Consider the following 27,690-nt stretch of genomic DNA (forward strand, 5'->3'; position numbering starts at 1 on the left):
TTGGAATTTTTTTTTTTTTTTTTTTAAAGATCAGCTACTTTTTTCTAACTTTATTTTAATTCAGATTTTAATTTTACACAATCCCCCTGTGGAGCTAGTTTTGCTCGATAGATTTGTGCTGTACTAAGAAAAAAACCTCTAAAAAAATAATAATAGTATGGTAATTAAACAGTTTAATAAACCCAGATGAATAAATGAGCAGTTAGCAGGCTGTAGGCTGGCTTTCTTGACATTACAGCAGAAACAACAGGTGCCGCGCATTCATTGCTAGCCTGTCTGGGTTACCATGGAGACAGCAAAGCTTCAGTGTTCTTACAACCGAACGTGTTGCCACTGCTCGCCCAGTGCAACATTCCATGCCTTCCTATTAGCCGCTCTTCCTGTCAATCATAAAATCCCAGCGCCCGATTGGACAATCACCTGTCAGCCTAAAGTTACAAGGTGGGGTGTGTGCTGATCACATTGCAAACGGCTGGTAAATGTGGGGTAAGGAAGGGATAGAGGTTGATGGTCACAAGTGGCAATTATTAATAATTGTGGTTGTTTATGGAATTCTATGCATTTCACATTTATGGATTTTAAAGTTCTACTTTCTTTTAGACAAACTCTCTATTCTGTCTGTGTGACCTGTTTGTGTTCATTTCAGACTGTGCAATGGCTGCTGAAGCGTTAAAAGAAGTGTATCCGAGCTGGTGGGGTTTCAGTCCTGCCCTAGACCTGCAGGAGCATTGTGAGTGCTAATCTTTCTTTTCCCCCTGGAGTTGTAGTGTTTATAAAATTGTAATCAGAACTATTTTCCCAAATGCTTGCTGATTACAGGTGGTATTGAGTCGTTTTTATTGAATTATGCAAATAATTAACATAATTACTGTATTCAATACAAGCGGTAGCACTGTTCTCTTTAAAGGATCACTACAACCACCATAATCACTGCAGTTGCGCTATAGTAGTTATGGTTCCAGGAGTGCTCCACAGTTTGACTTCTTACTTGTGGTCCGTTGGGCACTGCACCCCACATCATTGCTTCAGCTCGGAGAGCTGGCAAGCTCCTTCTAGGAGCTTCTGTTGGCTCTATTAAGCCAAGCACTGTATTGTAGGGGCAGTCGGATTGGGTTAGAAGTGAAACTGTTCTGTAATGGTTTCACTGCTTGGCCACTACTGGCACCATAACCCCTGCAGTGTTCTATTAATAACTGATGATGCATGTTCTTCTGCTTAGCAATTTCCGTAGGACGTAGTGGAGGCGAGGAATGGCGTCAAACACTACTGCGAACTGTAAATGTAGTGGAGCGCTGACCCAGAAACACCTCTAGTAGCCACCTGAGGAGTGGCAACTGGAGGTGCCCCTAGGCTGTAATATAAACACTGACTTTTTTTTCTAACAGTGTTTACTGCAAAAAGCCAGTAGTTGTTCTTGTGACTATAGTGTCCCTGTATGGGTAGATAAAGATTCAAGCACTATTCCAGGCCTGGACTGGCCATCAGGCATACCGGGCAAATGCCCGGTGGGCCGCGATGGACGTGCTGTGTGCCTCCATGGGCCGGTGGGGAGATCAAAGATCTCCCTCACCGGCCCACAGGCACTGAGATGCGGCCGCCGGCAGGAGAGGGAGGGAGGCAGGAGAGAGGACGGGCGGAGCTCTAGCCAGCAGCTCTGCCGGGTCCTCTCGCAAGGTCTGAGCGTTGCCGCGGTTACTGCGGCAATGCTCTGATCTCACGAGAGTGAACTCTAGCCTGCAGGCTAGAGTTCGCTCTCGCCACTGGACCACCAGGGATCCCCACCATAGGGATCCACCAAATCCCTATGTATATGTAAATAACTGTCGGTTATTTAGTAACTCCAATGACCATTTAGATGCAAGCCCACCTGCCATGTCAAGGCACATCTCTTAGCTGTGTCCTACACTAACTTCCTTCAGCTTCAGGCAAAGACTTCTGAGAAAGAGAGGGTATTTTTCTAATCCCCTACATTCTTATGAACCCTTAATAGGGAACACATGGGAAGGGTGGCAGCATTACAGACTATACTCATTGTATTGGTTATTGTGCAAAGAGGTGTTCTCTCCATGTTCATTTGTACTTAGTTACTTATAAATGAAGCTTCCACTATAAGCATTCCACTAATCACTTTCATGTCACAGGAGAAAGGTTTGAAAGTCCTGCTTTGACTGTACAGATATTTGTACATTGTACAAGCATTATATGGGTGTACGCTGTGCAAGTCTCTACATCCATGCTTAATTTCGCTAAAATGTCTGGCAGCTGCACACATGCATGGTCACTGGCTCCGTCAAATTAAATGACGCTCTCAATAGTTTGATGGCAGCTCTACTATACCTAGCATGCAATTCTTCAGCAGTTCCCTACTGCGGGCTGAACTGCTTATCCCAAAAACTCAAACTTCACAGAGGCTGATGGGAGAAAAGAAACAGACCCAACGGCGGTTTTGTTAAGTTTATCTTTAAGTACATTGAACTGGGAGGATGCAATGGCCCTCCTGGCACCATAACTACCATAAGCACTACAGAGGGTATGCAGGTAACTGATTTTCTATGTTTAATAAAATGGAAAATAGGATATAGGGATCCCTCTACTCTTTGTCTGATATGAAAGTTCTTAAATGTACTTAACCCCTTAAGGACCAAACTTCTGGAATAAAAGGGAATCCTGACATGTCACACATGTCATGTGTCCTCAAGGGGTTAAAGGGACACTCAAGCTTGCGTCTTTGTCATTTTACAAAAAGTGCATCTTTCAATAAAAAAAATTGCACTTTTATAAATTAACCTGGTTACACCCCTCCTGGCTGACCCTCAAACAACTGGTTTGTTTAGCTCAGTGAAGATGAATTTAAAGGATAGGTAATGATCAGAGCACCTGCCTTGCAAAGACTTCCCATTGGGAAGTCTGTGATTTGACAGCCACCGAAAGTCTGGGCGGGGTTAGAAGGGGAGGGCTTGCGAAGGCTTCAGACAAGAGATCTGAGACTTTTACAAGCTGTTTTCAGATATCCTCCCATTGAAAAACAAATAATTAAATGCATTTTTTACATTGGGGGTAATTAACGCTTACTTAAGTGATTTATTTTCTTTCTATTTGGAGAGTGGTTTGTTTAATTTCAGGTCATGAAAGACAGTACACTTTTTTTTTTTTTTTTTTTTTTTTATGAAACTAGTTAACAAGGTTGTATAATTTATATTATTTGTAGGTCTTCAGAGTACTATCAGACATATGTCTTCTACAGAAGATGACATACCAGAACTGCATATTCTGCTGGTGGGTGGTGGCGATGCCAGACATCTTCTCAAAACTATTTGCCAAGCACGTCGCTGGCCACGAAGAAGGCTTCATGTAAGTTGGTAATGAAAATGAGTAGTTGGACAATTGTCAATGCCAACATGGAAGTCGGTTCCTGACATGCAGAGATGCATTGTGTTCATGGACATTAAATACGTGTTTCTCTCTCTAATACTGTACAGAAAACCAACTGTAAAAATATTATGATGTGTAGTCAGCTTTTCTTTGCAAGAGGCTCAGAAAAATGGCTTTCTATGTTAATGTCAGTGGATACACCTGGTCTTCAATCACTTGTGATGTCTGAATGAAATATCCTGCAGAGATAGATTGTGGTCATGGACACCAAAATTAAAGGGACACCAACAAAATTTAGCCTAATGAAGCAGTTTTAGTGTTTTTTTAAAAATATTTTTTTTATTATCAATCAGATTTAAAGGGATACTCCAGGCACCCAGACCACTTCTGCCCATTGGAGTGGTCTGGGTGCTAACTCCCACTACCCTTAACCCTGCAAGTGTAATTACTGCAGTTTTCATAAACTGCAATATTTACCATGCAGGGTTAACTCCTCCTCTAGTGGCTGTCTTTTAGACAGCCACTAGAGGGACTTCCGTGTTCATAGAACATGAAAAGTGTGTTATACGACGCTGGATGTCCTCACGCTATGTGAGGACCTCCAGCGTCGCCGATATCTCCATAGGAAAGCATAGGCACGTAGGCGGGGCCTGACCAGCTGGTCTCCGGTAAGTCACTGAAGAGGTTTTAACCCCTTCAGCAACTTGAGATGGGGGGTGGGAGGTAGTGGGGCACTAGAAGGTCCTGCAGTGCCAGGAAAACTAATTTATTTTAGAATTTAATTTATTTTAGAAGTTTGTATCTTCTGCTCTCTAGATGGAACTTTAATCACACACAAGAGGCTCCTGCAGGGTATAGCAAGCTATTAACAGTGCAGGGGTAATCAATGCACAACTAAACAGATTGTGCAATACAATAAGTGTAAACATTATATATTTTTCCTGATAGTGTTTAGGAAGGCTGTGCAAGTCAAATGCAGGGAGCTGTGACTAGTGCTGCATAAATGTAAATCAAGATTTAACTCCCAGAACCGAGCACTGAGACTGTAGAGGCCTGATCTATATACCAAAACTGCTTCATCAAAGGAACACTATAGTGTATAGTTGCTGGTACCATCATTGTAAAAGCACTGTTTAGATGTCATGCCCCCCTTGCCTGCCATTAAAAAAAAGGTGGTTTACTCGCTTTATTTTCAGTCCCGCTTCAGTCTCATCTCATCTGTCTCCTCCCTCCTCTGCTTCTTTGGCTGAGATAATCAAATAATAATCTAATTTTCCCATAGGAAAGCATTGGGAGCATATTGTGCATGGGCAGCAAAATGCAGCCCTGGCCAATCAGCATCTCTTCATAGAGATGCATTGAATTAATGCATCTCTATGGGGAGCATTCAGAGTCTCTGTGCAGAGCGCAGAGATGCTGAACTGTTCCAGAATAGAGAAAGCATCTTGGAGTTGTAGTTTATCTTGCAATTTGTAGTTTTCCCCTATTCTGCCATGTCATTAGATGGCTCATTCATTAAATGATGAGTTAAGAAATAAATTGGTTCAAAATATTTATTGAGAAATCTCCAACTGTTTTGACAATTTGATTATCCACAGACTGTCCGTTTTAGGGATGAAGCGCCAGGTCTTTCATGATGCCTTTGCACAATAGGTGATTTTGTTAACTCTCTTGTCAAGTCTAAGGACCATGTCAGAATGTTCTAGTCAAGTACCAGTAATTGCTCAAAAGTACAATTGTAGAATTCTTGTCTAACCATCTGCATGTTTCCTAATAATTTTTCCTCTTTCTCTGCACCTTAGTTCTACATAATTGAGAGTGATCTGGAGCTGCTGACTCGGCATATTCTCTTTTTAAACCTGGCCCTGGAAAATCCAGAACAAATGGGCTTACAAGGTAAAAACAAGTTCATTCTAGACGAGCTTTAAAATCTTCAGAGCCTGCATCAGCTTCTGTGAGCCATTTCTGAAATGTAACTTTCATTGCCAGTGTTGATTATAACCACATCATATGATGATCTGCAGTCCTTCATCTTTCTAAAATTAATTGGTCGTGTTGCTGGAACGTCTGTTCTTTTTCCATATTATTAGACAGATCGGTTTGAAGCAAAACAAGCCGTTCCCAGCCATACCACTCTTTCTTTCCAAATGTATCCCCGTTATATACATTTTGTTCTAAATTTTAGAAAATTTAGGATAAATATATAGAAACATTTAACAAATATTTGGACAACCTAGTGAGATATAAAATGTACAGATATAAAAGGGAGGAGGAGAAAGTAAGTGCAGGCTGTATAGTTGCATTCTTGGGTAATTCTATTCCTAGAAATGAGGATCTTATAAAATATTTTAAAGGGTTTCTCCAACCCTATGGGGGAAAAGGTACCCTTCCTGTGTAAAATGCCCTGTTGGGCACTATGGAGAAGGCTCCCCCCCCCCCCCCTCAGTTTGCACAATAATAGTCAAATAAAACCTTGTACTCACTTGGAATTCAGAGCCAGGAGCTGATTTCCTTGTCCCCTCTGACATTACATATTAGACTCGCACTGTCCAATCACAGCCTTCTCATGCTGACGCGTGCTCTTGACCAGCGATGGGAGGGTTCTTACATATTATGGGAATGAAGGGAGGCGGAAGGAAGGACAGTGGGAGGGAGGGGGATCAATCTTTCCCTTGCAGGTGATGTCTACGAGGGAGAAAATGAGCACGCTGACGACCGATGCAAAATATGCACAGAATTGACATTGGCTGCCCGGAACAGAGTTCTAGACTGCCTAAGAACGTCCGGCACACAATTACAAATATCTCAGTATGTGCAGTGTTTCAATCTGAAACACTGCACATACATTCTCCTACCCCTATGAACAGGGCCGGCGCTACCATTAAGGTGAATTAGGCATTCGCCTGGGGCGCCGACCTGCAGGGGGCGCCCACCGGGAGGTTTCTGGGTGGGCTGCTCATGTGGGTGGGCAGCGGGCTTCTCCTGCCTGGGGTCGGAGCGCTGGGTAAGTGGCTGTTTAGCCACCCCCCAGCGCAGCCATATCCTGTGCTCCCTCTGCCTCCCTGTTGCTGCAGTGCAGATCATCTGCTCAGGGAGAGGGTCTGTGGAATCCCCAGCACCCGAGGATGTAACCTGGTATCCTGGCTGCCCCCTGCCTGTGAACACAGGAAGCACTCTGGAGGGAGCAGGAAAAAGTTGAGATGACTTTGTACAACTCTTTTGTTTTGGCCTAAATGTTTCAAGTTATATTTCAACTCACTGCTTAATGAATAGACAGGGAAAAAAAAGAAGAGAAATTGACAGAAGATAATTACCAGGTTATTCACTAAAGTAAAAATTGTAAGTGTAAGGGCAGAGTAGCCAAATCTGGAGAATGTTAACAGGTGTTTTGACCATAAATTAGAAGTTCAACTTGAATTCCCAACAATTCTCACGTTATTGAATAACCCTATTGGAATAAAGAGAAACAGGCTGGAGAGAATCAGTGGCATAGAGTGAGCAGATAAATCATGAATATAGAGACTGCAAGCTTTGGGAAACAGAAACAAAGGAGAAAGCTAGGGATAAACGCTTATGAGAGAGATTGGGCACTATGGAGGAAAGGGACAGCTGATCAGACCAAATTAAAAACCAAATGGCAAAATTTATACCATTTAGAAGAATTTGCCAACTCCGCTACAGTCACTGTTCAGCTGTTTTTGCTTAAACTATGCAATTTGATTTCCAATTCACTGAATTCATAGTTTAGTGAATAAACTTCTGAGAGTGTAGTTGCATTCAAGAGGGGGCAGCAAAATGGATCTTTGCCTAGGGTGGTCTTAGTGGTTGGAGTAACCCTTTAAATAAAGCCTACTGCAGGAATTAATGTTTATACATTAAAAATGTGCAGTACCTTAAAAGACAGAGACTTGGCTTCGCGCTGGAGACTCCAAGTCTGTGGCCTTGTGATGCCGGTCTTTCCTAACGTTAAAACTATCAAACTCTAATTAACAGAACGCATCAGGTACAGGTAATTCCAGACAGAGGGGGAAACCATGAATCCAATTAACAGACCCACTATGTCTCCCTAATACAGAGTGTACAGAGGATTTTTAATCTGGAATATTGCATCAGAGCCACCTCTAGTGACCAGCTGTGATTCTGTTTGAGAAATGAAAAGCCTATGACCAAATGATGGAGATCACTTGATATGTCCACCAGACGTGTGGATGGTTAACACACACATATATTGATTGTTTTTCGAAGGGTGAATATGGGCTAGGGGAGGGGAGCAGGTTGTTTGTGTTTTGTTTTGTTTTTTAATCACATTTTTTAATCAGTCTAATATAATTCACACTGTGTAATAGTCTCTACAAGTCTAAAAATAAGATATTGAGTGTTCTGCAGAATTCTCCCTGTGATATGCTACCCATTACATAGACTGATATTTATTGCCATCGCGATATAAAAAGGGCATATTATATTATGGTGTTACTATTACTTTCATGCAAAAAATTGGTTTTTATTTATTTTATTTTTTTCTCCTCCTCCAGAAAAAAGCGAGCTTTTCTTGGAGATTTTTGGGAACAGCCTAATCCGTAGTCAGACAGCAGTCTATCTTCAGGAAAAGTGTGATTTCTTTATCCGATGCGTCACAGACCCCGACTACCAAGAGCGCATTAACCCATCAATTAGTCTGACTGACATCAAGGTAGATCCTTTTTGAGAGCTCCTACCGTGTTGATTAAAACTTGTAGTTCTTAATCTAAAGTAGGTCACTTGGAATAACTGCAAAGCCAACAGAGTTTAAATCAAAATGTGAAAATATAACATGGATATAAAAAGGCAAATCATTCATTTTCATCCTCATTTTCTTGACATGAGGAATAACCCTGAACTAACCACTGCACCATTCTGCACCCAGAAGAGATTCAATGTAGACAATTTATAACAATTTAGGACAATCATCTTGTGGGTAAAAATTGTTCTTTTGTTGATATTTGAGGTTTTAAATCTAAATCTGTATGTCAAATATATACAGATGAAACTTAATGGTGAACTGTGTACTATGGAAAAATGCCATTGGCAGATCTGGAGACTTGGGAAGACTCATTATATGTATGTGTTGAAACACCTCATTTGCACTACTGTGTGACAAATAGACATGCATACGTGCACATACATGTCTTATCCATGAACACATATAGTAGCTCCATCCTCCATCTACATATAGTCTTCGCTTTATTAAAGCTATTGACCTCTCTTTGAGGTTCACCAAGGTCAGCTGTGAGGAGGCTGGTAGGGATCCAATAGCTGTGGCAGCTATTCTGGTCTCTGCATATTGAAAGGATCCTCCGGCAAGTTACAAGCTACATCCCAACAAAAAGACACAGTAGGCATAAATGTATGCACATTACCGGACTTTAGCGGGGCAGACTAAACGCTCCAATAGAAAGTGGAAATATCAACACTAACTGAACCATTCGTATAGGACAGGAGTAGGAAAGAAAACTGGAACAATAAACAACTCAGGAATAATAAGCCACTCACAGTAAGAAGCTAGCCGAGGACTGGTGCACGGAAACACAGGAACAAAGAGCTAGGCAAAATCAGAGTAGAATACAGGCTGGGTCTGGGTAACTAGTACAGAAATACAATGGTCTAGCCACTAGGTAATAAATGAACAAACAAGGATTTCGTATACTGGAGATTGTGCTTAAATGTCAGCGTGACGATACTCGCCATCACCAGGAATTTCAGATTAACATTTTATGTAGGTCCCTGGACCTTCTCTCTTAAAATCCCCATGTGCCCATTATAGGTGCAGTGTTTTTATAGTGTATTTGTGTATTGTTGTTTTTTTGTGCTCTCCTGTCCTGCTGATGCTTGCTACCAACTAGGTGAATTTAGCTATGGAGCCTCTATAGTGCCCTCTGTTGGTAGCAACAGCTACATGTACTACCTTAATAGCAGGGCTTGTTAATTTGCATATGTGGGTAGATTTGCACATTGCTAATTCTTCAGGCAAAAGAGATATTATGTTTTAAATATGGTCTTCCCCACCACTTTATAAATGTTATTAGAATTTCCTGTATGTTTTCTGACATTTCCTGTATGTTTTCTGACATGGTTATTTGTATTTTATTAAGTTTGTCACAGCAAGCTTGATGTATTATTCATATGGGCTAGACCCAAGTAAAAATAAAGCTTTGTATGTCCGTTCCAATTGGAACTGTTACTGGGATCCCTGAACATTCACACAGGACAATATTTGGACCTGTTGGCTGGCTGCATGATCCCCATAGCCCCGGACAAGTGTAAAAGTTCTAAGCCTGAGAGCCGCAATTGCCTCTGTAAAGGCAATAGCTTTACTCACATTATAGGCAGTGTTCAGGATAGCCGCCTTGAAAAGCTGCAGCGGAATAGGCAGAAGGGACAATACCTGCCTGGAAGGAAAGGGCTGCAGCCTAGTCAGTTGGTAGTGCTCCGAGGGACCACAGTCAAGTTCTAACGACTGGGGCTGAAGCGTTCCAGGGTCCCGGGAAGCTGCTATTAACCCCTTAACCCCTTAAGGACCAAACTTCTGGAATAAAAGGGAATCATGACGTGTCACACACGTCATGTGTCCTTAAGGGGTTAAGGACCAAACTTCTGGAATAAAAGGGAATCATGACATGTTACACGTCATGTGTCCTTAAGGGGTTAAGCTGACTGGGCGGGAGGTACTTGGTCGTACAGGAGTTCCATCAGTTAGGAAACCACAAAAGAACATAGAATCTGAGTTACAAAGCATTTACAGTTGCAAGAAAAAGTATGTGAACCCTTTGGAATGATATGGATTTCTGCACAAATTGGTCATAAAATGTGACCTGATCATCATCTAAGTCACAACAATAGACAATCACAGTCTGCTTAAACTAATAACACACCAACAATGAAATGTTGCCATGTGTTTATTGAACACACCATGTAAACATTCACAGTGCAGGTGGAAAAAGTATGTGAACCCTTAGATTTAATAACTGGTTGAACCTCCTTTGGCAGCAATAACTTCAACCAAGAGTTTCCTGTAGTTGCAGATCAGACGTGCACAACGGTCAGGAGTAATTCTTGACCATTCCTCTTTACAGAACTGTTTCAGTTCAGCAATATTCTTGGGATGTCTGGTGTGAATCGCTTTCTTGAGGTCATGCCACAGCATCTCAATCGGGTTGAGCTCAGGCGTATTTTCTTCTGTTAAAGCCATTCTGTTGTTGATTTACTTCTATGCTTTGGGTCATTGTCCTGTTGCAACACCCATCTTCTGTTGAGCTTCAGCTGGTAGACAGTAGGCCTTAAGTACTCCTGCAAAATGTCTTGATAAACTTGGGAATTCATTTTTCCTTCGATGATAGCAATCCGTCCAGGCCCTGACGCAGCAAAGCAGCCCCAAACCATGATGCCCCCACCACCATACTTCACAGTTGGGATGAGGTTTTGATGTTGGTGTGCTGTGCCTCTTTTTCGCCACACATAGTGTTGTGTGTTTCTTCCAAACAACTCAACTTTGGTTTCATCTGTCCACAGAATATTTTGCCAGTACTGCTGTGGAACATCCAGATGCTCTTGTGCAAACTGTAAACGTGCAGCAATGTTTTGTTTGGACAGCAGTGGCTTCCTCTGTGGTATCCTCCCATGAAATCCATTCTTGTTTAGTGTTGTAGATTTGCTAACAGGGATGTTAGCGTTTGCCAGTGACTTTTGTAAGTCTTTAGCTGACACTCTAGGATTCTTCTTCACCTCGTTGAGCAGTCTGCGCTGTGCTCTTGCAGTCATCAGGACGGCCACTCCTAGGGAGAGTAGCAGCAGTGCTGAACTTTCTCCATTTATAGACAATTTGTCTTACCATGGACTGATGAACAGCAAGGCTTTTGGAGATACTTTTATAACCCTTTACAGCTTTATGCAAGTCAACAATTCTTAACCGTAGGTCTTCTGAGAGCTCTTTTGTGTGAGGCATCATTCACATCAGGCAATGCTTCTTGTGAAAAGCAAACCCAGAACTGGTGTTTTTTTTTTTTATAGGGCAGGGCAGCTGTAACCAACACCTCCAATCTCATCTCATTGATTGGACTCCAGTTGGCTGACATCTCACTCCAATTAGCTCTTGGAGATGTCATTAGTTTAGGGGTTCACATACTTTTTCCACCTGCACTGTGAATGTTTACATGGTATGTTCAATAAAAACATGGCAACATTTCATTCTTTGTGTGTGATTAGTTTAAGCAGACTGTGTTTGTCTATTGTTGTGATTTAGATGATGATCAGATCACATTTTATGACCAATTTGTGCAGAAATCCATATCATTCCAAAGGGTTCACATACTTTTTCGTGCAACTGTAAATAGGCCTAGGACTATTGTGTCAGTTTTGTTTCCATTATGCATGCACAATGCATTGAATGGGAAGCTAGAGAATCATTATAAAAAGGCATGACCTGTCGGTTTTCTTCACTAATTAACTTTGCTGGACTTGGGGTGACAGACACTGCATCCAGACCACTTTAATGAGATGAAGGTGAGGGTGCCTATAGTGTCGTGGACCAGTCTCTGACCAGTTTATAATAAACTAGCAGGATATGTAAGCTGCAAGTTACTCCCGTGCTTCTTATATCATGATTATGATGACTAGTTGAATGTTAAGCATTTTATAGATCATTCCTGACGTTTGCCACAAAACAAATGTGTATGTCTTTGTTTGAAGAAAAACAAAATCACAATGTCCAGGATATGTTGTTATGAGCATTAGCTGTACATTGATCAAATAAACTGAATTCTAGAAGGCTGTGTGGGCTAAAGTTTCATCTTTTTCCCCTCCTTCGTTTGATCACGTCTGCTGGTAGCACTACTTGATAATTGAAGAGCTGGCTGTAGTCCTTTCATCTTCCCAAGCTCGATGCATGAATGTACTAAAGAGCTTGTCATTAATGCTAAATGTCACATTATTTGTTGATTTCCATCTATCTTGCATGTTTCACTGTCAAAATGGATGAGTTTCTGGCACAGAAGCCTTTTGATGGAAATTAGCTGAAATCAATTTAGAGGGTTTTTTCCTTGTGTTTTTTTTTTTTTTTTTTGTTCTGTGAACTGGTGTTGAGCTAAAATACTTGAATAGCCCTTTTATGCAAATAAAATGGTCAATATCTGATTTATAGAAATCATTAAATGTATTATTGTACATATTATCACTGAGGCAATTACATGTAATTTTAAGTTACTTAGCCTTGACTGCTTACACTACCATAGAAAGCCAGTGCAAACATAGGAAGAGATTAATAGAAGAAGGGTCAGGGAGAAAAGATACATCACTAACCCGATTAAAATCTAATTCTGGATTCTGTTTGGTTGCTTGGTCCTTTCAGATTTATACATTATTAATCATATTCTACAGAAATGTGAAAATAGGAAAAGTGGTAAACCGCGCCAAAAAATAGTGTTACAAAAAAATCAAATGGTCATATCATACATACATATAGATCTTGGGTAGTACAGCATGGAAAAACCTCAAAAGCGATAAGAACAATAAAAAGTGCAATATGTTTAAATTTTAGATGGTATAATTTGTAAACAGAATATTCTGTAGATAAAAGGCAAACTCACACTTTGCAGAGCTGCTAAGAGCTCTGCTGTATAGCGCCTGGACGGTACAATCCCCGTCTTAGGATCTGTAGATATTAGGATGTCCAAACTCAGCAACCATAAATATGGGAGAAAAAAACCGAATACACAAACCAATGGTACAGTATCAAAAACCAAAAGCTGGAAAAGAAAATGTAGGTATCCGACTTACAATATCCAGAGCAATGACTTGCTCTGGTGATGGCTTGTGGTGGTATGATCCCCACCAAAGGATATGTGGATATAACAGGAAACCAGCAGCACCAGGAAATATGTAGAAGCCAGAGGATTGGATAAAAAAGCTTCACTTTATTTCTCAAAAAGTATATAAAAACATATAAAATAGCTTCCAGTCCTTCCCGTGACGCGTTTCGCCCGGGTTTGGGCTTTATCAAAAGGTATTGGGAAACTCTTTATTTATAGCTTCTCCCTTTGTCGGGGCCCTCCCTCATGGTGCAGAAGGGGTTAGTAACCCCTTCTGTCACTTACCTTATCCTATGTCCATCGGCGCTGGCTCAGCTCCGCATTAGGATTTCCCCATATGAAAGCATTATTCAATGCTTTCCTATGGGGATTTTGGTGACGCTAAAAGTCCTCATGCATAGCGTGAGGACGTCCAGCGTCGTTTAGGCGCCTTCAAGCCCAGAAGTCCCTCTAGTGGCTGTCTGGTAGTCAGCCACATGAGGAGGGGTTAACCGTTGCAGGTAATTATTGCAGTTTATTAAAACTGCAATAATTGCATGCGGAGGGTTAAGGGTGATGGGAGTTTGCACCAAGACCACTTCAATGAGCTGAAGTGGTCTGGGTGCTTTAGTGTCTCTTTAAATAAACATTTGAACTTTAAAATTAACCTTTGAATGCACCATAATTTTTTTTATTTCCCTGAATTAGTGTTTGGTTACAGGTGCCTTTGCACATGGGTTCTCTGCAATTGTCCATTCTTATCATTGGCATTTATGGAGCACCAACATATTCGGTAGCGATTTACAATTTTAGAAAGGGTATAGTTAAAGGTGAAAAGGAACTGCTCACACAAGCTTACAATCTGAGGATTTGATGTAGGCAGATTGCTTGGTGTCTTGTCCGAGGATACTTACTGGTGAGATGGTCTGACCTGGACAACTCTGCCATACCCGGTTCTAAGGTCCTAACGTTGCCACTGCATGCTCCGTTAATTAATTTGCATTATAGACCAGCGTTTGTCTGGAGCCTAATGGCCAACACAATGTGTGAGAAAGCAAATTAAGAACATTCTGCACAAAGTGTGTATTTATATATTAGTGAATTGTCTAGAATTAAATGGTCTATAATGGTACATTGAAAACAGTTTACACTTGCCAGTTTTGTATTTTCTATCGATTGTTACATCCATCAGACCTGAAGAGCTGGTATCCGCTTGCTTTTTGACAGATTGCGATCGGAAACAAATGTTTTGCATTTAACAGAATAGCAGAGAGAAGTGATTTTGGAGTGCATTTGTTCACTACATGAACGTATCAATATTGGCAGCTTGATCTACAACCCTTTCAGTTTCTGGAGCAGTCTTTAAACCAGAAGGCTTCCCTTAGATTGATCAAGAGAGCATCACTGTCTACAGAACTAAGTCCTACTTGCCTTCCTGTCCCGTTTTTTTTGTTTTTGTTTCGCTTTTCAGATGCGCACACTGCCAGCAGGGGACTCTGCATCAAGGCTCTAAACTAATCTGATTTTGGAATTAATATGGCATTCTGAATATAGTCTGATCTGTGTGCACTGCCTTATGATGATGTAGATATTTCAAGATGTAATGGATATCTACTAATTTGTTTAATACATAAATCGAACTAAAAGCCAGTGCCATAAAAAACTAATTTGCAATCCGTTAAGTTCTATAAACTAGCAGATCCTATGTTAATGAATAAAAAATATAGTCAGTGATTAAGGCCCTCTGATAAAGTACCCCGACATCAACTCTTCCATTAAATACCCTCAAAATTCGTGGATTCCGATCAAATACCGCTTACCGTAGGTGTACAATCTGTTCCCATCAGATCTACCCAATACAACTTTTGTACCAAAGACTCAAAAAAAAAAAAAAAATAAAAATACCCTGACTTCCATAGCTTAAACTGTGTTCTACAGCACACGAGCATCTTTAGTTAGTCAGCATAGGGTCCTTATGACTTAATAGTAAGATGACATTCGTTGCTTTGTAGCTCTGGGTTTTTCTTACTTCACTGTGAGATCCAAATGAGGAAAAATTATTCTCATCTAAAATAATTACCATCTGTATGCTGACATGGTTGTAAAATGCGTGTGTGTATACTTACCGATATGGATTTAAAACTGTGTGTGTGTGTGTGTATATATTTATGTATGTACCCTCAACTCTTATACATGTTGGGTTTTATACGGGGGGTCGGGGGGCTAGAGGATGTTGGATTGTGAAAATAATTTCTGCATCCTTTACTCTATAAGAAAGTGTAACAATGTGAAAAAAGGTGTACCTTATTAAAGTAGTGTAATATGTAAGTGGGAATATAGTAATGTAGTTATGTATATGATATTCCATCTCCTGATTGGATGGACTTCCCAGTTGCATTTGGCGCCTGCCTTGTATGGGGGGCAAGACCCTACATTACTATATTGCCATTTACATATTACACTAAACTTTCAGGCCTCTGATAGAGGACACCGAGAATGAGGATGCATGCATCGAGATATAGATATCTATATACATTTTTATTTAATTTTTTGCAGTTCAGAGAAAGAGATGAACTGGAATCTATCTTTAAATTTTGGCAAATGCCAGAATCCAGACTTTTCCCAATTGAAAGATACTGGGACGTGAAGAACAGGGAGATTCTGGGCAGGAGGTACGACTCCCGGAGGGGAGCATATGACTGGGACCTAACAATGAAGCTTCATGAGAGGGGGGTAAGTTAATTTCTGTTCTTTCTTGCGTTTTTCGTTTCAAATCATGCTCTCTATTGCTACTGTGTTTCCACTTACTCCCAGGGTTTACACTAAAATGAGAATCTCTTGCAATTCAAAGTGAATTTTAGAATTTATGCCCAAATAGCCAAACGAGAAGAAGAAAAAAAAATCTCCATGTCAGCAATTTTCGCTTAAAGCGGCACTGTCATGCCGTACTTACCTTTCCTCAATCTCTTCCTCTTCTTCCCCTCTCTCAGGATCTATTCTCCATTTCTTCCGGTCTTCTTTAGTTTTCTTTAAAATCATAAGACAAAGTAGGGACTCTTTGCCTTATGGAGCATTCCTCCGCTTGACCAGCTCTGACCAGCGGAGGAGCAAAGTGTGCTTCATTTCCGCTGGTCAGAGCAATTTTCCCATAATTCTTACCTTTCCTCTGTGTTCCCGCAATGCTTCCTGTCATTTTAGACGAAACTGGCGAATTACGTTGTATGTTCGGTACTGGTATGTTCGTTTCTTTTAGAATGCAATTCGGCACTTTGTTCGGATCGCAATTTCATTCGAATGAATTCGAATGAATGAAACTCCGATCCTATTCATTGCCGCGGCTGCATCTTGCAGCCGCTTAGTAAATAACTCCCTAATTCCCACGGTAAAGATTACATAGTATTAGTAAATAATATGCCCCTACTCGCTATACCGCGAGTAAGGGCATGTCTAGTAAGCAGTGAGCAACCTGCTCGCTGTAAAAAAAAACTAATAAACCCCCCCTTGCGCGGCTGGTTGGGGCCCCCTAAATAACAATAAGGGGGGAGGGACCTACTGTCCTCCCCCCCCCTGGCCCCCACCCCTAAGCGGTGGGTGGGGGCCCTAAAAAAACAATAAGGGGGGGACACCTACTGTCCTCTCCCTCTGGCCCCCACCCCTGAGCAGTGGGGGGGTATGGGGAACCTACTGTCCTCCCCCCCGGCCCCCACCCCTGAGCGGTGGGTGGGGGCCCTAGATAAGAATAGTGGGGGGGACCTACCGTCCTCCCCCCCCCCCCCCGGCCCCCACCCCTGAGCAGTGGGTGGGGGCCCTACTGTCACAGAGATCCATTTCAAGCCATCCAATCACAGTGCTCTGTCATTTTACACAGCGTGGGAAAGTTCTTTGGAATTTTCCCACGCTGTGTAAAATGAGACAGAGCACTGTGATTGGATGGCTTGAAATCCATCCAATTACAGTGCTCTGTGTCATTTTACACAGCGTGGGAAAATTCCAAAGAACTTTCCCACGCTGTGTAAAATGACAACGAGCACTCTGATTGGCTTAAACCCACCAATCAGAGTGTTCTTAGCCTAATTGCAGGGCGGGGCAAGGCTTTATAAGCCTTCACCCGCCCTGCGTAGCTCAGTCTGCGCGGAGCCCTCCATAGGTGAAGATGGATTATTTTTTTGCGCTCTGGTTTTTTCTTTTGTCTGGTTTTTTTTATTGCGCTCTGGTTTTTTATTTTATTTTAAGTTCGGGTATGATGGCTTTTTATTTGGCCTTTTTGGGGGCTGAAAAATGAAGATTTTAGAAAAAAGAAGACGTCAAATGGTAAGTTTAATTTTTTTTTTTTACAGGTTAGTTATTTTATTCCCACCTCACTATTTTTAAGGTGAGGTGGGTAGGTAGGGGATAGTTTTATTTGGGGGGGGGGGGAGGGTGACTAGGGGCTTGGGACCCATAGTCACCTTGATTGGGGGGGGATTTTCATTTAGGGCCCACGCCCGCCGCTCAGGGGTGGGGGCGGGGGGGGGAACAGTAGGTCCCCCCCTTATTGTTTTTTTTAGGGCCCCCACCCACCGCTCAGGGGTAGGGGCCAGAGGGGAAGGACGGTAGGTCCCCCCCACCATTCTTATCTAGGACCCCCGCCCACCGCCCAGGGTGGGGGACGTGTGGGAGGACAATAGGTCCGCCCCCCCTTATTGTAATTTATGTCACTTTTTTTCTACAGTGAGCAGCCACAGCGGAATAGCGAGTAGGGGCATTCGGGAGATTTTAATAGACATGCCCCTACTCGCGGTATATCGAGTAGGGGCATAATTTACTAATACGAAGTAATCTTAATTTAGGTCTTTCAGCCTTTTAGTAGATAACTCCCTAATACCGTGGGAATTATGGAGCTATCTACTAAGCGGCTGCAAGATGCAGCCACAGCACGAATAGGATCGGAGTTTCATTCATTCAAATGAAATTGCGATCCGGACAAAGTCCCGAATTGCATCCTAACACGAATGGAGAAACTCTTCTCATTCTGTTAGGATGCAATTTGGCAGTTTTGCCAGTGTTCTGTCTTAGTGACAGGACGTTCGGCAATACTGACAGGGAAGCATTGTGGGAACAGGGAGGAAAGCTAAGGATTGAGGGAAAATTGCTCTGACCAGCGGAAATGAAGCACACTTTGCTCCTCCTCTGGTCAGTGCTGGTCAAGCGGAGGAAACCTCCATAAGGCAAAGAGTCCCTACTTTGTCTTATGATTTTAAAGAAAACTAAAGAAGACAGGAAGAAAATAAGAACAGATCCTGAGAGAGGGGCAGAAGAGGAAGAGATTGAGGAAAGGTAAGTTCGGCATGACAGTGCCGCTTTAAGTGGATTGCTGGTCCTACTCATTGCATTGTTTGCTGTCTCAAAAGGTGTGCGGAATGGGAGGGGGAATGCTAGACTACCAGAGAATACTCGAGTTCCATAATGACTGACTAAATGTATCGCTAAACAGCATGAGTGAGATTTATATTAGAATGTATTTATTTGGCCCCATCTTGGCGTCATTGGACAGCTGAGATGCAAGACAAAGTGCTGAATTTCCGCTGCAACTCTTTCAGCTGCAACTGTTTTTTGCATTCAATGTCATTCTTGAAATATGACCACCGCTCCGGTACATATACATATTTACAAGTCCCAAACATTCCTGATAGCCATGACCTCTAAAAGGATTATGATCCAAGCCTACCAGGACTTTTTGTTTATGAAAAAAAGTATGCTTAGCTACTCCATTTTAATGTAATTATACATACATTTAAAGTGGCTCAGCCATTGTAGTGTAGGGATGGTTTCATCTTTACCATCTTTAGAAGTGTATCGCCCTGACTGTAAAATCGTGATGTTAATGAACTGTTCCTGCTTGATTTGAATGATGGCCAACAAACACGGAGGTGTACCAGTTGTTCATTGTGTCCACCTACTATGTTGTCAAAGGTTTAGAGGCATACATTTAACTTTCCTGAGATTGTGTTCATTTTGTAAAGAAAGCCGTAGCAGATTACCATGGACTGGAATAAGTAACCTCTGCTATTGCATATGCTATGATCTAACTCTCCCATGATGCTCTTTGGCTTGACAAAACATCTTACGAGATTTGGTCTATATCATCTGAATTGCTAGACATTGCTTACTCTTGGGAGCAAGGAGCTGTGAGCTGTTGGAGGAAAGATCCCATATTTCTGTATAGCCTTGGATGGTCACAGCATAGCACACTTGGAATTTCGAAACCCTAGTACTCCTCCCATGAATTGTAGCTTCCTTTAGTGAATATTTCATGCTAAACGTTCTTTGTTTCAGGCTGGTGCCATCAGTAGCACAGATTATAACCGCTGGAGAGAAAAAGGGGTGGCTTTTGTGATTCGTGAAGGAATTTATGATGTCTCTAACAAAACACTGTCGTCACACATGAGCGTGCTAAATGTGAGTAACATTGTATGTAATTATGCTATTTTATGTGAATAATATATTCTTTTTTGACATCTTGGGAACTCCTTTGTATTGCCTGAGGTTTTCTTTTATAAGAAATTTCAGAGTCCAGTATCTTGGAATGACCATACATTTAAATTTTTTTCCCCTCCTCCCTCTACTATTTTTATTTCAAACTTTAATGCAATGACATTTTATTGCAGGTGTAAAGGTGGCTCAGAACATAACCTTAGTCTTGGTCTGTGTAATTACATGCGATCGTAGACAACCGTGCATGGATGTTATTTGACTTAATGCTTATGATGCAAACATGTATTTCTGACATTGGTTATTTTCCAGCATTTTAGATGTAGCACTCCCCAATGTGGTTAAAATTAATATCTACTTACTGTTATTCCCTTGTCAGTAACTCCAGTCATGACATAGCCGCTGCCCCCTCCTGGCTGAACTTATTAATGATCAGTGATTATCCCAATGCTTCTCTCTGGAGTGTTCGCGACTTCATGCAGATGTGTCCTTGGGGAGCAATGTGGACACTGACTTTTCACAGAATGCTAGACAATTTTTAGTTTTAACTAATGTATCAAGCTAACTAAATAGGGCTTTAAAGTACAATTCGGAGCTCATTCTATAAGACCTGTTGTTCAGAACCAGGAATTACATTACATTATAATAATAAAAAAAAGCCATTAAACTTACCTTCTGTGAGATCTATAGTAACAATCTCAGTTCACTTAAATGATTTTCAGTGAAGCATTGGGGACCTACAGTGCATGCGCAGCAATCACCATGCTGAGCAAATGTAATGCTTTTCACAGAGAAGTATTGGATCAAATGTTTCTCTGCGAAGCATTGCCAGTGACCAGCAGTGCTGTGTAACATGATACCAAAGCTCAACAATTCTAAGTTCAATAAGGATGTATCTAGAAACTGTTGGTCTCCATTGGAGATGTGGTTTCAGCCAAATTTAAACACTGCTGTTTCTCAGAAATGGCAATGTTTTGCAAAAAAAGGAACCGTGAATGTGCACCAAAACCGATTCTTTAAGAGTAACAGAGCTATTCTCTAAAGTGAGAATTCACAATGAATTTCAAATTTAGGACCAAAGTAGCCAAATTGGAAGCATAGCTTTTTGAGTTCAGACCCAATTTGAAATTACCTTTGCATTCTCACTTTAGAGAATCACCCTGTATGTTGTTTTGGTGCTTGGTGTCCCTTTAACGACCAATGTCATTTACCCCCTTAATGCCAAATTACATACCATGTATGTCAGATTACTTGTAAAGTGTGCAGAACACTCTGTGATGACAGCAGAAACTAAAGACGACCACATCTGAGTGCTAAAGGCTCTGCCCGCTTGCAATTCCATGATTTTTACAACATAATTATATTGTTGTTGGTCTTTATGGAGTTAACTGTGGTTGTAGGTGACAAAAATCTGTCTTTTCCATAGTCTGCCTAAGTAATGTTTTATTTAAATTTGGAAACTACCATAGAACTTCTTCCAGCACTTGCTCATGTGCTCCAAATTCTGCTTCCTATGATATAATTCGTGCAAATGTCTGCTTGCTAATTGGCCAAAATGGCATCTCATTAACATCTAAATCCTTGTGCTGAATTACCATCTGCTGGAGGGACGGGACACTAACAAGCCACCTGGTCCTCAATGTTTTTAACAAGATAAAGCCTGATTCTTCTAGAATCCTGACAAGTCAATTGCCAATCTTTCCTGTTAGAGACATTCCCTCTGAAGCCAGAACCATTATATATGTACATACCAGGTATAGAACGATGAGAGTACAAGTTATTGCTTTACATATCACCATACATCATTGTGCTCTAAATCTGCTAAGAAACCTGAAGACTTGGCAACCATTTGTACATTTTTTTGTTCTTTCAAATCTAAGGAGCAGACTGTTAATTAAAATATAGTTTGTGGTGGATAATCTAAAGAGCCACTTGTACGCAGGGAGACCTAATCTATTTACTGATTAGATGCTTTTTTTGCAAATGCTCTTGGTATTCCCAAGGACAGACTAATCTTCCAGTGACTTGGAACATGCTCTTGATTAGCACACTTAGGCTTCTTACTGAATTGGCTGTGAAATCAGAGACTTAAGACAGGAGTGTCTATTGTGAGTAAGGTCTATTACATTGGGAAACAAGTGGAATGGGGTGTTCATTTTCATCCTAAAGACAAAGAAGAACACCCCAAAAATAACAGCAAAAAAAAAAAAAAAAAATAGCAAAATTACAAAATGGGCCAAGCCATTTAATCTATTTTTAAAATGCAAATAAATGGGTTTACATTCCCATGCAGCACCTCCCAAAATTCTAAAATAGAATATTGATGATAGGGGCATGATTGAAAAGCTGCAGGTGCCAAACACTACTGAGCAGCATAAGGGAGGGGGGTGCGCATTAAAACATTTGATGGGAGACATTTCTCTTGAAGTCTGCAATGCTTTAACGATATTCTGTTTGTAAGACCCTATAGAAAAGCTTGATAAACAATATGAACTCATTATCATGAATTGGAACCATGATCCAAACTACTTCGCATGTGTTTTTGTTTTCTTAATGGTGTTTTAACTGCATCTAGAGTATAAGGGAATCGTACCACCGAGGTAATAGGGATGGATTCAAAACTGGAGAAAATATAAAGGTGGATCAGGATAATATACCAGATTAATAAAATGCAGATTTTTTTTGTTTGCTTATCATTTGGCAGTGTTGTGCAATTTTAGTATATCTTACAAGTCAATGATGTTTTAAATCTCATTTAATACTTGTATGTCCTAGAGAAGTGGCAGGGTGCGAGCACGAGGATACTGGGGCGACATTATTACCAGTCCTTACATAGCCTTTGGCATTGAAACTGAAGAAAAGAGCTTACTAAAAACTGTCAATGGTGTCTTTGCAAAAGTAAGTGGCTTTCATTTTTAATTATTTTTTTGATTGCGTTTTGAGGCAAATAGATCGTAAGTGAGTGCCTTATGATTTTTGTGTTCCTTTTCACTATAGTTGTGAGCTTTCGGTTTACTGACTTGCAGAGAGGATTTGATTTTAACTTTTATTTAAAGGAACACTCTGGGCGTCATAACCTTCACCGAAATAAAGTTGTTATGGTGCCAGGAGGTCTCTGCACACTTTCCTGAAGGGGTTAAACTTTTCTTTAACAGTTAAACCTCAAAGGTTGCCTGCAGTGCCAGATCTCCAATTCCCCCAGCTTCTGAAATCTACTATTGGCAAGCCTGGAGTGCCGCTGGGCAGGTGCACCACAGATTGGCTGGTGCAGTCAGCTGACACTCTAAGTTAATTAGTAGCTACCCATTCAAAAAATAGGTACCCTTATTTGTTCTTAAATAGTTTTTTTATTTAAGATCTATCTTTAGATAAACTTTTTCTCCAAAAGCATTGAATCAAATTTAAATCAAATCTGATTTGAATAACTTTAAATGTGTTTTCCATCATTGACTTTTATCTATCCTGCTAACTTAAGGCTTTTTCTCCTTAGTCTGCTCAAGACATCTCCCAGTACAACATCATCTCATTGTTCCATGAGTTAATCACTGGCCAAAGATACACCGTCCCAGCAGCGTGCAATCCGGATTCCGCCTCTACAAAGCCTGGCCATATCTTCCCATCTAGCTCTCTTGAAGAATCTTGTAAAGAAAGCAAGGATGTCACTAATGGCACTCACAGCAACGATGAACAGGAGACTGCAAGTAAAACTACAAGTAAGACTGTGAAGGAGTAAAATAAAACCTTACATCAGAATGCTATTTAACTAACTTTGTTTTGTTTGTTTTTTTGTTTTTTGCCTTGTAGGTTTTATTCCTCTTAACAACGTGAAAATACATTTCTTGCCCATCAGCTCTGTCGTGGACTTGCATCGGAAGAGCAAATATCACAACCTCTTCAACATCCTGTATTTTTCTTGCAAGTAAAGTACATCCATAGTTCCATCATAAAGCTGTGCTGACATTAAAGTGACTCTGTGAGCAATAGAATTCCAATGGGCTAGTTCCACAATGGTTCGTTTCAACCCTATTGGAACTGTGTATTCGTAGCCAAACACCATGGCAAACATCATCAAATGCTGCTGAAAGCAGTATTTGATTCCAGGACCCCGTTTAACTCGATTTTTGGGAAGGAAGTTTCTCTAGAGGCTGTCCAGGAGACACACTAGAGGGGTATTTAACCTTTCAATGCAAACATTTCTGCTCAACTGCCTTTTTTACATTGCAGGGTTAAAATGACAGGAGCACACTGCACCCAGACCACTTCTTTGAGATGAAATGGTGTCAGAACCAAAAGTATATTTTTTTTCAGTGTTTTGGGTAACTTTAGAGGTCCTCTAAAATAACGTTCCTTTTCATGTCACATTTGCACATTCTCAATCTCCTGTTGAGTGGAATTCATACGACGCAGAACTTTAAGTTGAGAAACATGTTCAATTATATTTTTAATATATACAATTAATTCTGTCACATAACCATACATGCAAAGGAACACTCCAGACATCATAATGAAGTTGTTATAGTTCCCGGAGGCCCGTGGGCACACTCCTGCCTCAAGGGGTTAAACTGTTCTCCCAAAGTTGCCTCCAGTGCCAATCTGACCTTCAGACTCTCCACAAGTGGCATCCAGAAATTTCACTTTCAGGAAGTGTGGAGGGCCGCCAGGCATTGGCTCAGCTGATTGGCTGAGAGAATTTAGCTGATGCTATCAGCCAGTCCATCACTCCCCATTCACTAAACTGGCTTGGAAAAGGTACATCAGCTGACCACTCTCAGCCTATCAGTGGCACCCCTTTGGTAAGTTGATAACCTTGGTAAGTTGGCACCATATCAACTTCATTTACATTAATTTGTTATAGTGCCTAAACTATCCCTTTAAAAGAATGGAACAGTATATTATAGATAACATTTGCAGAATCTGTGTCTTTGCAGGGTTATTGTTTAATGCATGAACTTTTAGGAATTCAAAGTGTAGTTCTCAAGGCAGCTAGGGTTTTTATGCAATTATCGTGTCTAAAGAAATTCACTTTAGAATTTACTCCAAATTACAATACACATTGGCAATGACTTCAGTTTAATGCCTGGCATAATTAATGGACAATGATATATGGAGCTACACATACTGCTGTTTAGTTTTTTGTTTTTTTTTTGTCTAGTTGTCTCTGCGATTCTTCGAGCACCAGAGATTCCATTAGTTTAGCTTTAAAGGTGTAGAGCTTTGGTTAAAGTGGTATAAAGGGAGGCATCACTTTGATAATAACCAAAGCAACTTACCTGGTACCATAGCATTGTCATCTGTGAACTCATGTTTGCTTTCAGTGCCTATAAAATACGATTATTAATTGGCAAAGATCTTGACCCAGAATTTATCCATAGATGTTCCTATTCCAATCACTTGCCATTCCATTTCACACCTAGCACCTCCCATAGTTTGTAATAGAGCACAGGTGACCATTCCAGGTCTCCTTTCTGTAGACTTTTCTCCAGTGACAAACGAACAAACGAACGAACAGTACTTCCTTGACTACATATCAATAAACCTCATGAGAATTGGCTAAAATAACATTTTATGAAAGATTTACAAAATGAATTCCTGAATTTGCTAAAGAATACCAAATCTTAATACTTTTGATTATTTTGTGTTTCACTCGGATCGATCACTGCTTCGGATCGATCATTCTAGCATTCGCGGTTTGCTTCACACGTTTCTCTTTTTTTTTTTGTTGGTTACAAATAGAAGCACAATGTGTGATATTTTGATGCACGGAACACTTAGACACATTGTCTAAGGAAAATTACTTTTTTATTTATTTTTTGTCCCCAGCATGGTACATCATCTGACCTCCGCACACAAGTTAATGTCTGCCCAGAAAGCTACTCTTATTTTGGAACTTACAAAGTAAGTGTTTCCAAATATTTTGGTTTTGTGTACATATTTAAGAAACTCTGTAGTGTTAGGACTAGAAACATGTATTCTAGTTATAGTAACTGTTTAACTAAAATAAAGCATTTAATTAAAACTTTATTTTTTTTTTTAAATGCGCTGGTTTCACCGCTGACACTCCAACTCCAGGGGCTCAGTATTTATGATCCTAGAATCTTCCAATCCAATGTTTCCTCTCTGGGTTCTGTCTGTTCTGTAGCTTGTAGCCATAATTAGTAAGTTGGTTGACTTAATAATTAGTCTTGATCTGTGGAGTTTGGTTCTATTAAAACCATGTCCACCCTCCCCTGCCCCCCACCCACTTCTGGGTGCCATTTATGTACAGGTTACTGGCACAAAAGCCCGTACCGCTCCACTATAGAAAAGTCAAGCCTGCTAGCGAGACTAGAGGGCATGCCAATATTAAAGATTTACCTCCCACTCCAAGACCACCATTGGAAACCTATTCTTCAGCCTTAGTTACAGTAGGCTACATATGCCTTTGAAGAAACATCTTTCGCAGAGGGAAGGTTACACATTACAGTTCCAAAAGTGTCAATCACTCCATCTCAAACATGCATAGATTACATTCATAGTGACTTTGGTATATGCTGGATGTGGAAATTGTAATTGAAACCCAAATAGAGAACTTTTTCTCTCTGTTCTGTGTAGTAAATTGTCTCCCAATCCCAAGTGAAGTGAGAATAATGAGCTAATGATGTCCAATCTTCAAAGATGCAAATTCCTTTTTGTTTAGACTTTCAATTTAATGAGCTCTTGGTCTACCTAGTCAAAATCACAAACCTTTATCAGTGACTCATTTCGATGTTGTTTTTTTTTTTTTTAGTGTGTTCGTAATTATTTAGTCTTGGTTTTGTTTGTTTTTTTTTCTTTTAGATTCATGGTGGATCTCCAGGCAGAAAAGATAAAAAGCTACGTTTCCATAGTGACAAAAGTGGCAAAGGAGTCCGGTTTCACAACCACTGAAACCATTGACTGGAAAAGAGACTCATTTGCTAAGTTTGAACGTGTAGACGACTTGGAAGGACAGACATCTGGGCTATAACAGATATATTTATACATTCATTTTGGACTTTTCAAAAAGGTGTTAACTTTCCTGTTTATTACCCATATCGATATCGTCGGGTTATAAATCACAGCATTCCACTTGCTCTCTTCAACTGTACAAATTTTATAAAATGTGAATCTTTAACACGATTATGGGAATATTCCACCGTAACTGATCTGGTTCACCTTTAATTTAAGTACCTTTTACGATCTAGTATCTGCATTACTTTGAAAAGTGTAAACCTTTCTTTTTACTGAGCAAAGCAATGCATCCTATTTATTTAATGACCTTACAGGAACTTTTTCCAGTTGAGAGAAACTGCCATTTTAAAAATATAGCACAATAATCACAATTACTATCTCACAATCTTTGTTTTTTTGACCTCCAACCAAAAAAATTAATAAACAAAAACTCAGCATGCGTAACAACGGTACATACACGCACATGAAGAAACAGATTGAACGATAGATGCAAATGACAAAAAGGCACATATGCCACAAATCATTTAGACCATTAATTCTCAGAAGCATGTGCATCACGATTTTACGGCTTTAAAACAAAATTAAGTCATCAAAAAGTGCAATTTTTGTCAACCTTTATGACCCTGCCTTTTAAAGGCATACATTTTCCTGAGCTGGGATATCACATTTTTAAGGTTCTCTGACATTCCAAGCTTTGATCACTAAACCTCAGATTCTACTGTATTGAAAACAAAGTTGCTGATTTTTAAACATTTCACTATAGTTCAAGCAATTTAATTTTCACATATATTTTTTTTGTTTGTTTTATCTTGACTTGCATTCAGTGGAATCGGTGCAAACATTGTACTAGTACAATTTTTTTTTTTCTTAACTTTTGTTCTTTATTTAGTTGTCTTGTGACCGTAAAAGGTACATGAAGAATTCAAAACACTTTGTTATGCAGTTCACTAAGATGCCTAAAGGACCGATGTCACCTCAAAACTATTTTTTAATATAATAACACTTTTGTCAAGTATTGAGAGGAAATATATATATTTTTTCTAATGTATATGTAAAAAAA

At 40.3% G+C, this 27,690-nt stretch overlaps 1 protein-coding gene across 1 annotated transcript; it reads left to right on the plus strand.

The window, feature by feature from the left end:
* The first annotated feature begins 651 nt into the window (after positions 1 to 651).
* DNAAF3 (dynein axonemal assembly factor 3) lies at positions 652 to 27,421 on the plus strand. Its single transcript, XM_063436595.1, has 11 exons — positions 652 to 730; positions 3,209 to 3,351; positions 5,175 to 5,268; positions 7,905 to 8,062; positions 15,747 to 15,923; positions 19,506 to 19,628; positions 22,437 to 22,559; positions 23,152 to 23,374; positions 23,466 to 23,580; positions 25,482 to 25,556; positions 26,478 to 27,421. Exons 1-11 carry the CDS (start codon positions 655 to 657, stop codon positions 26,644 to 26,646), a joined length of 1,476 nt encoding a protein of 491 aa, XP_063292665.1. The 5' UTR covers positions 652 to 654; the 3' UTR covers positions 26,647 to 27,421.
* Positions 27,422 to 27,690: the final 269 nt, after the last annotated feature.

The sequence above is a fragment of the Pelobates fuscus genome, chromosome 11, assembly GCF_036172605.1.
Source record: "Pelobates fuscus isolate aPelFus1 chromosome 11, aPelFus1.pri, whole genome shotgun sequence".
In the NCBI taxonomy this organism is placed as follows: Eukaryota; Metazoa; Chordata; class Amphibia; order Anura; family Pelobatidae; genus Pelobates; species Pelobates fuscus.

Bases quoted from the DNA above. Each gene is read 5' to 3' on its own strand.
- DNAAF3 (XM_063436595.1), top strand. From the start codon at position 655: ATGGCTGCTGAAGCGTTAAAAGAAGTGTATCCGAGCTGGTGGGGTTTC. The intron at 3,352-5,174 runs GTAAGTTGGTAA...TCTGCACCTTAG, and splicing joins GGCCACGAAGAAGGCTTCAT to TTCTACATAATTGAGAGTGA. The intron at 23,581-25,481 runs GTAAAGTACATC...TTTTGTCCCCAG, and splicing joins ATCCTGTATTTTTCTTGCAA to CATGGTACATCATCTGACCT.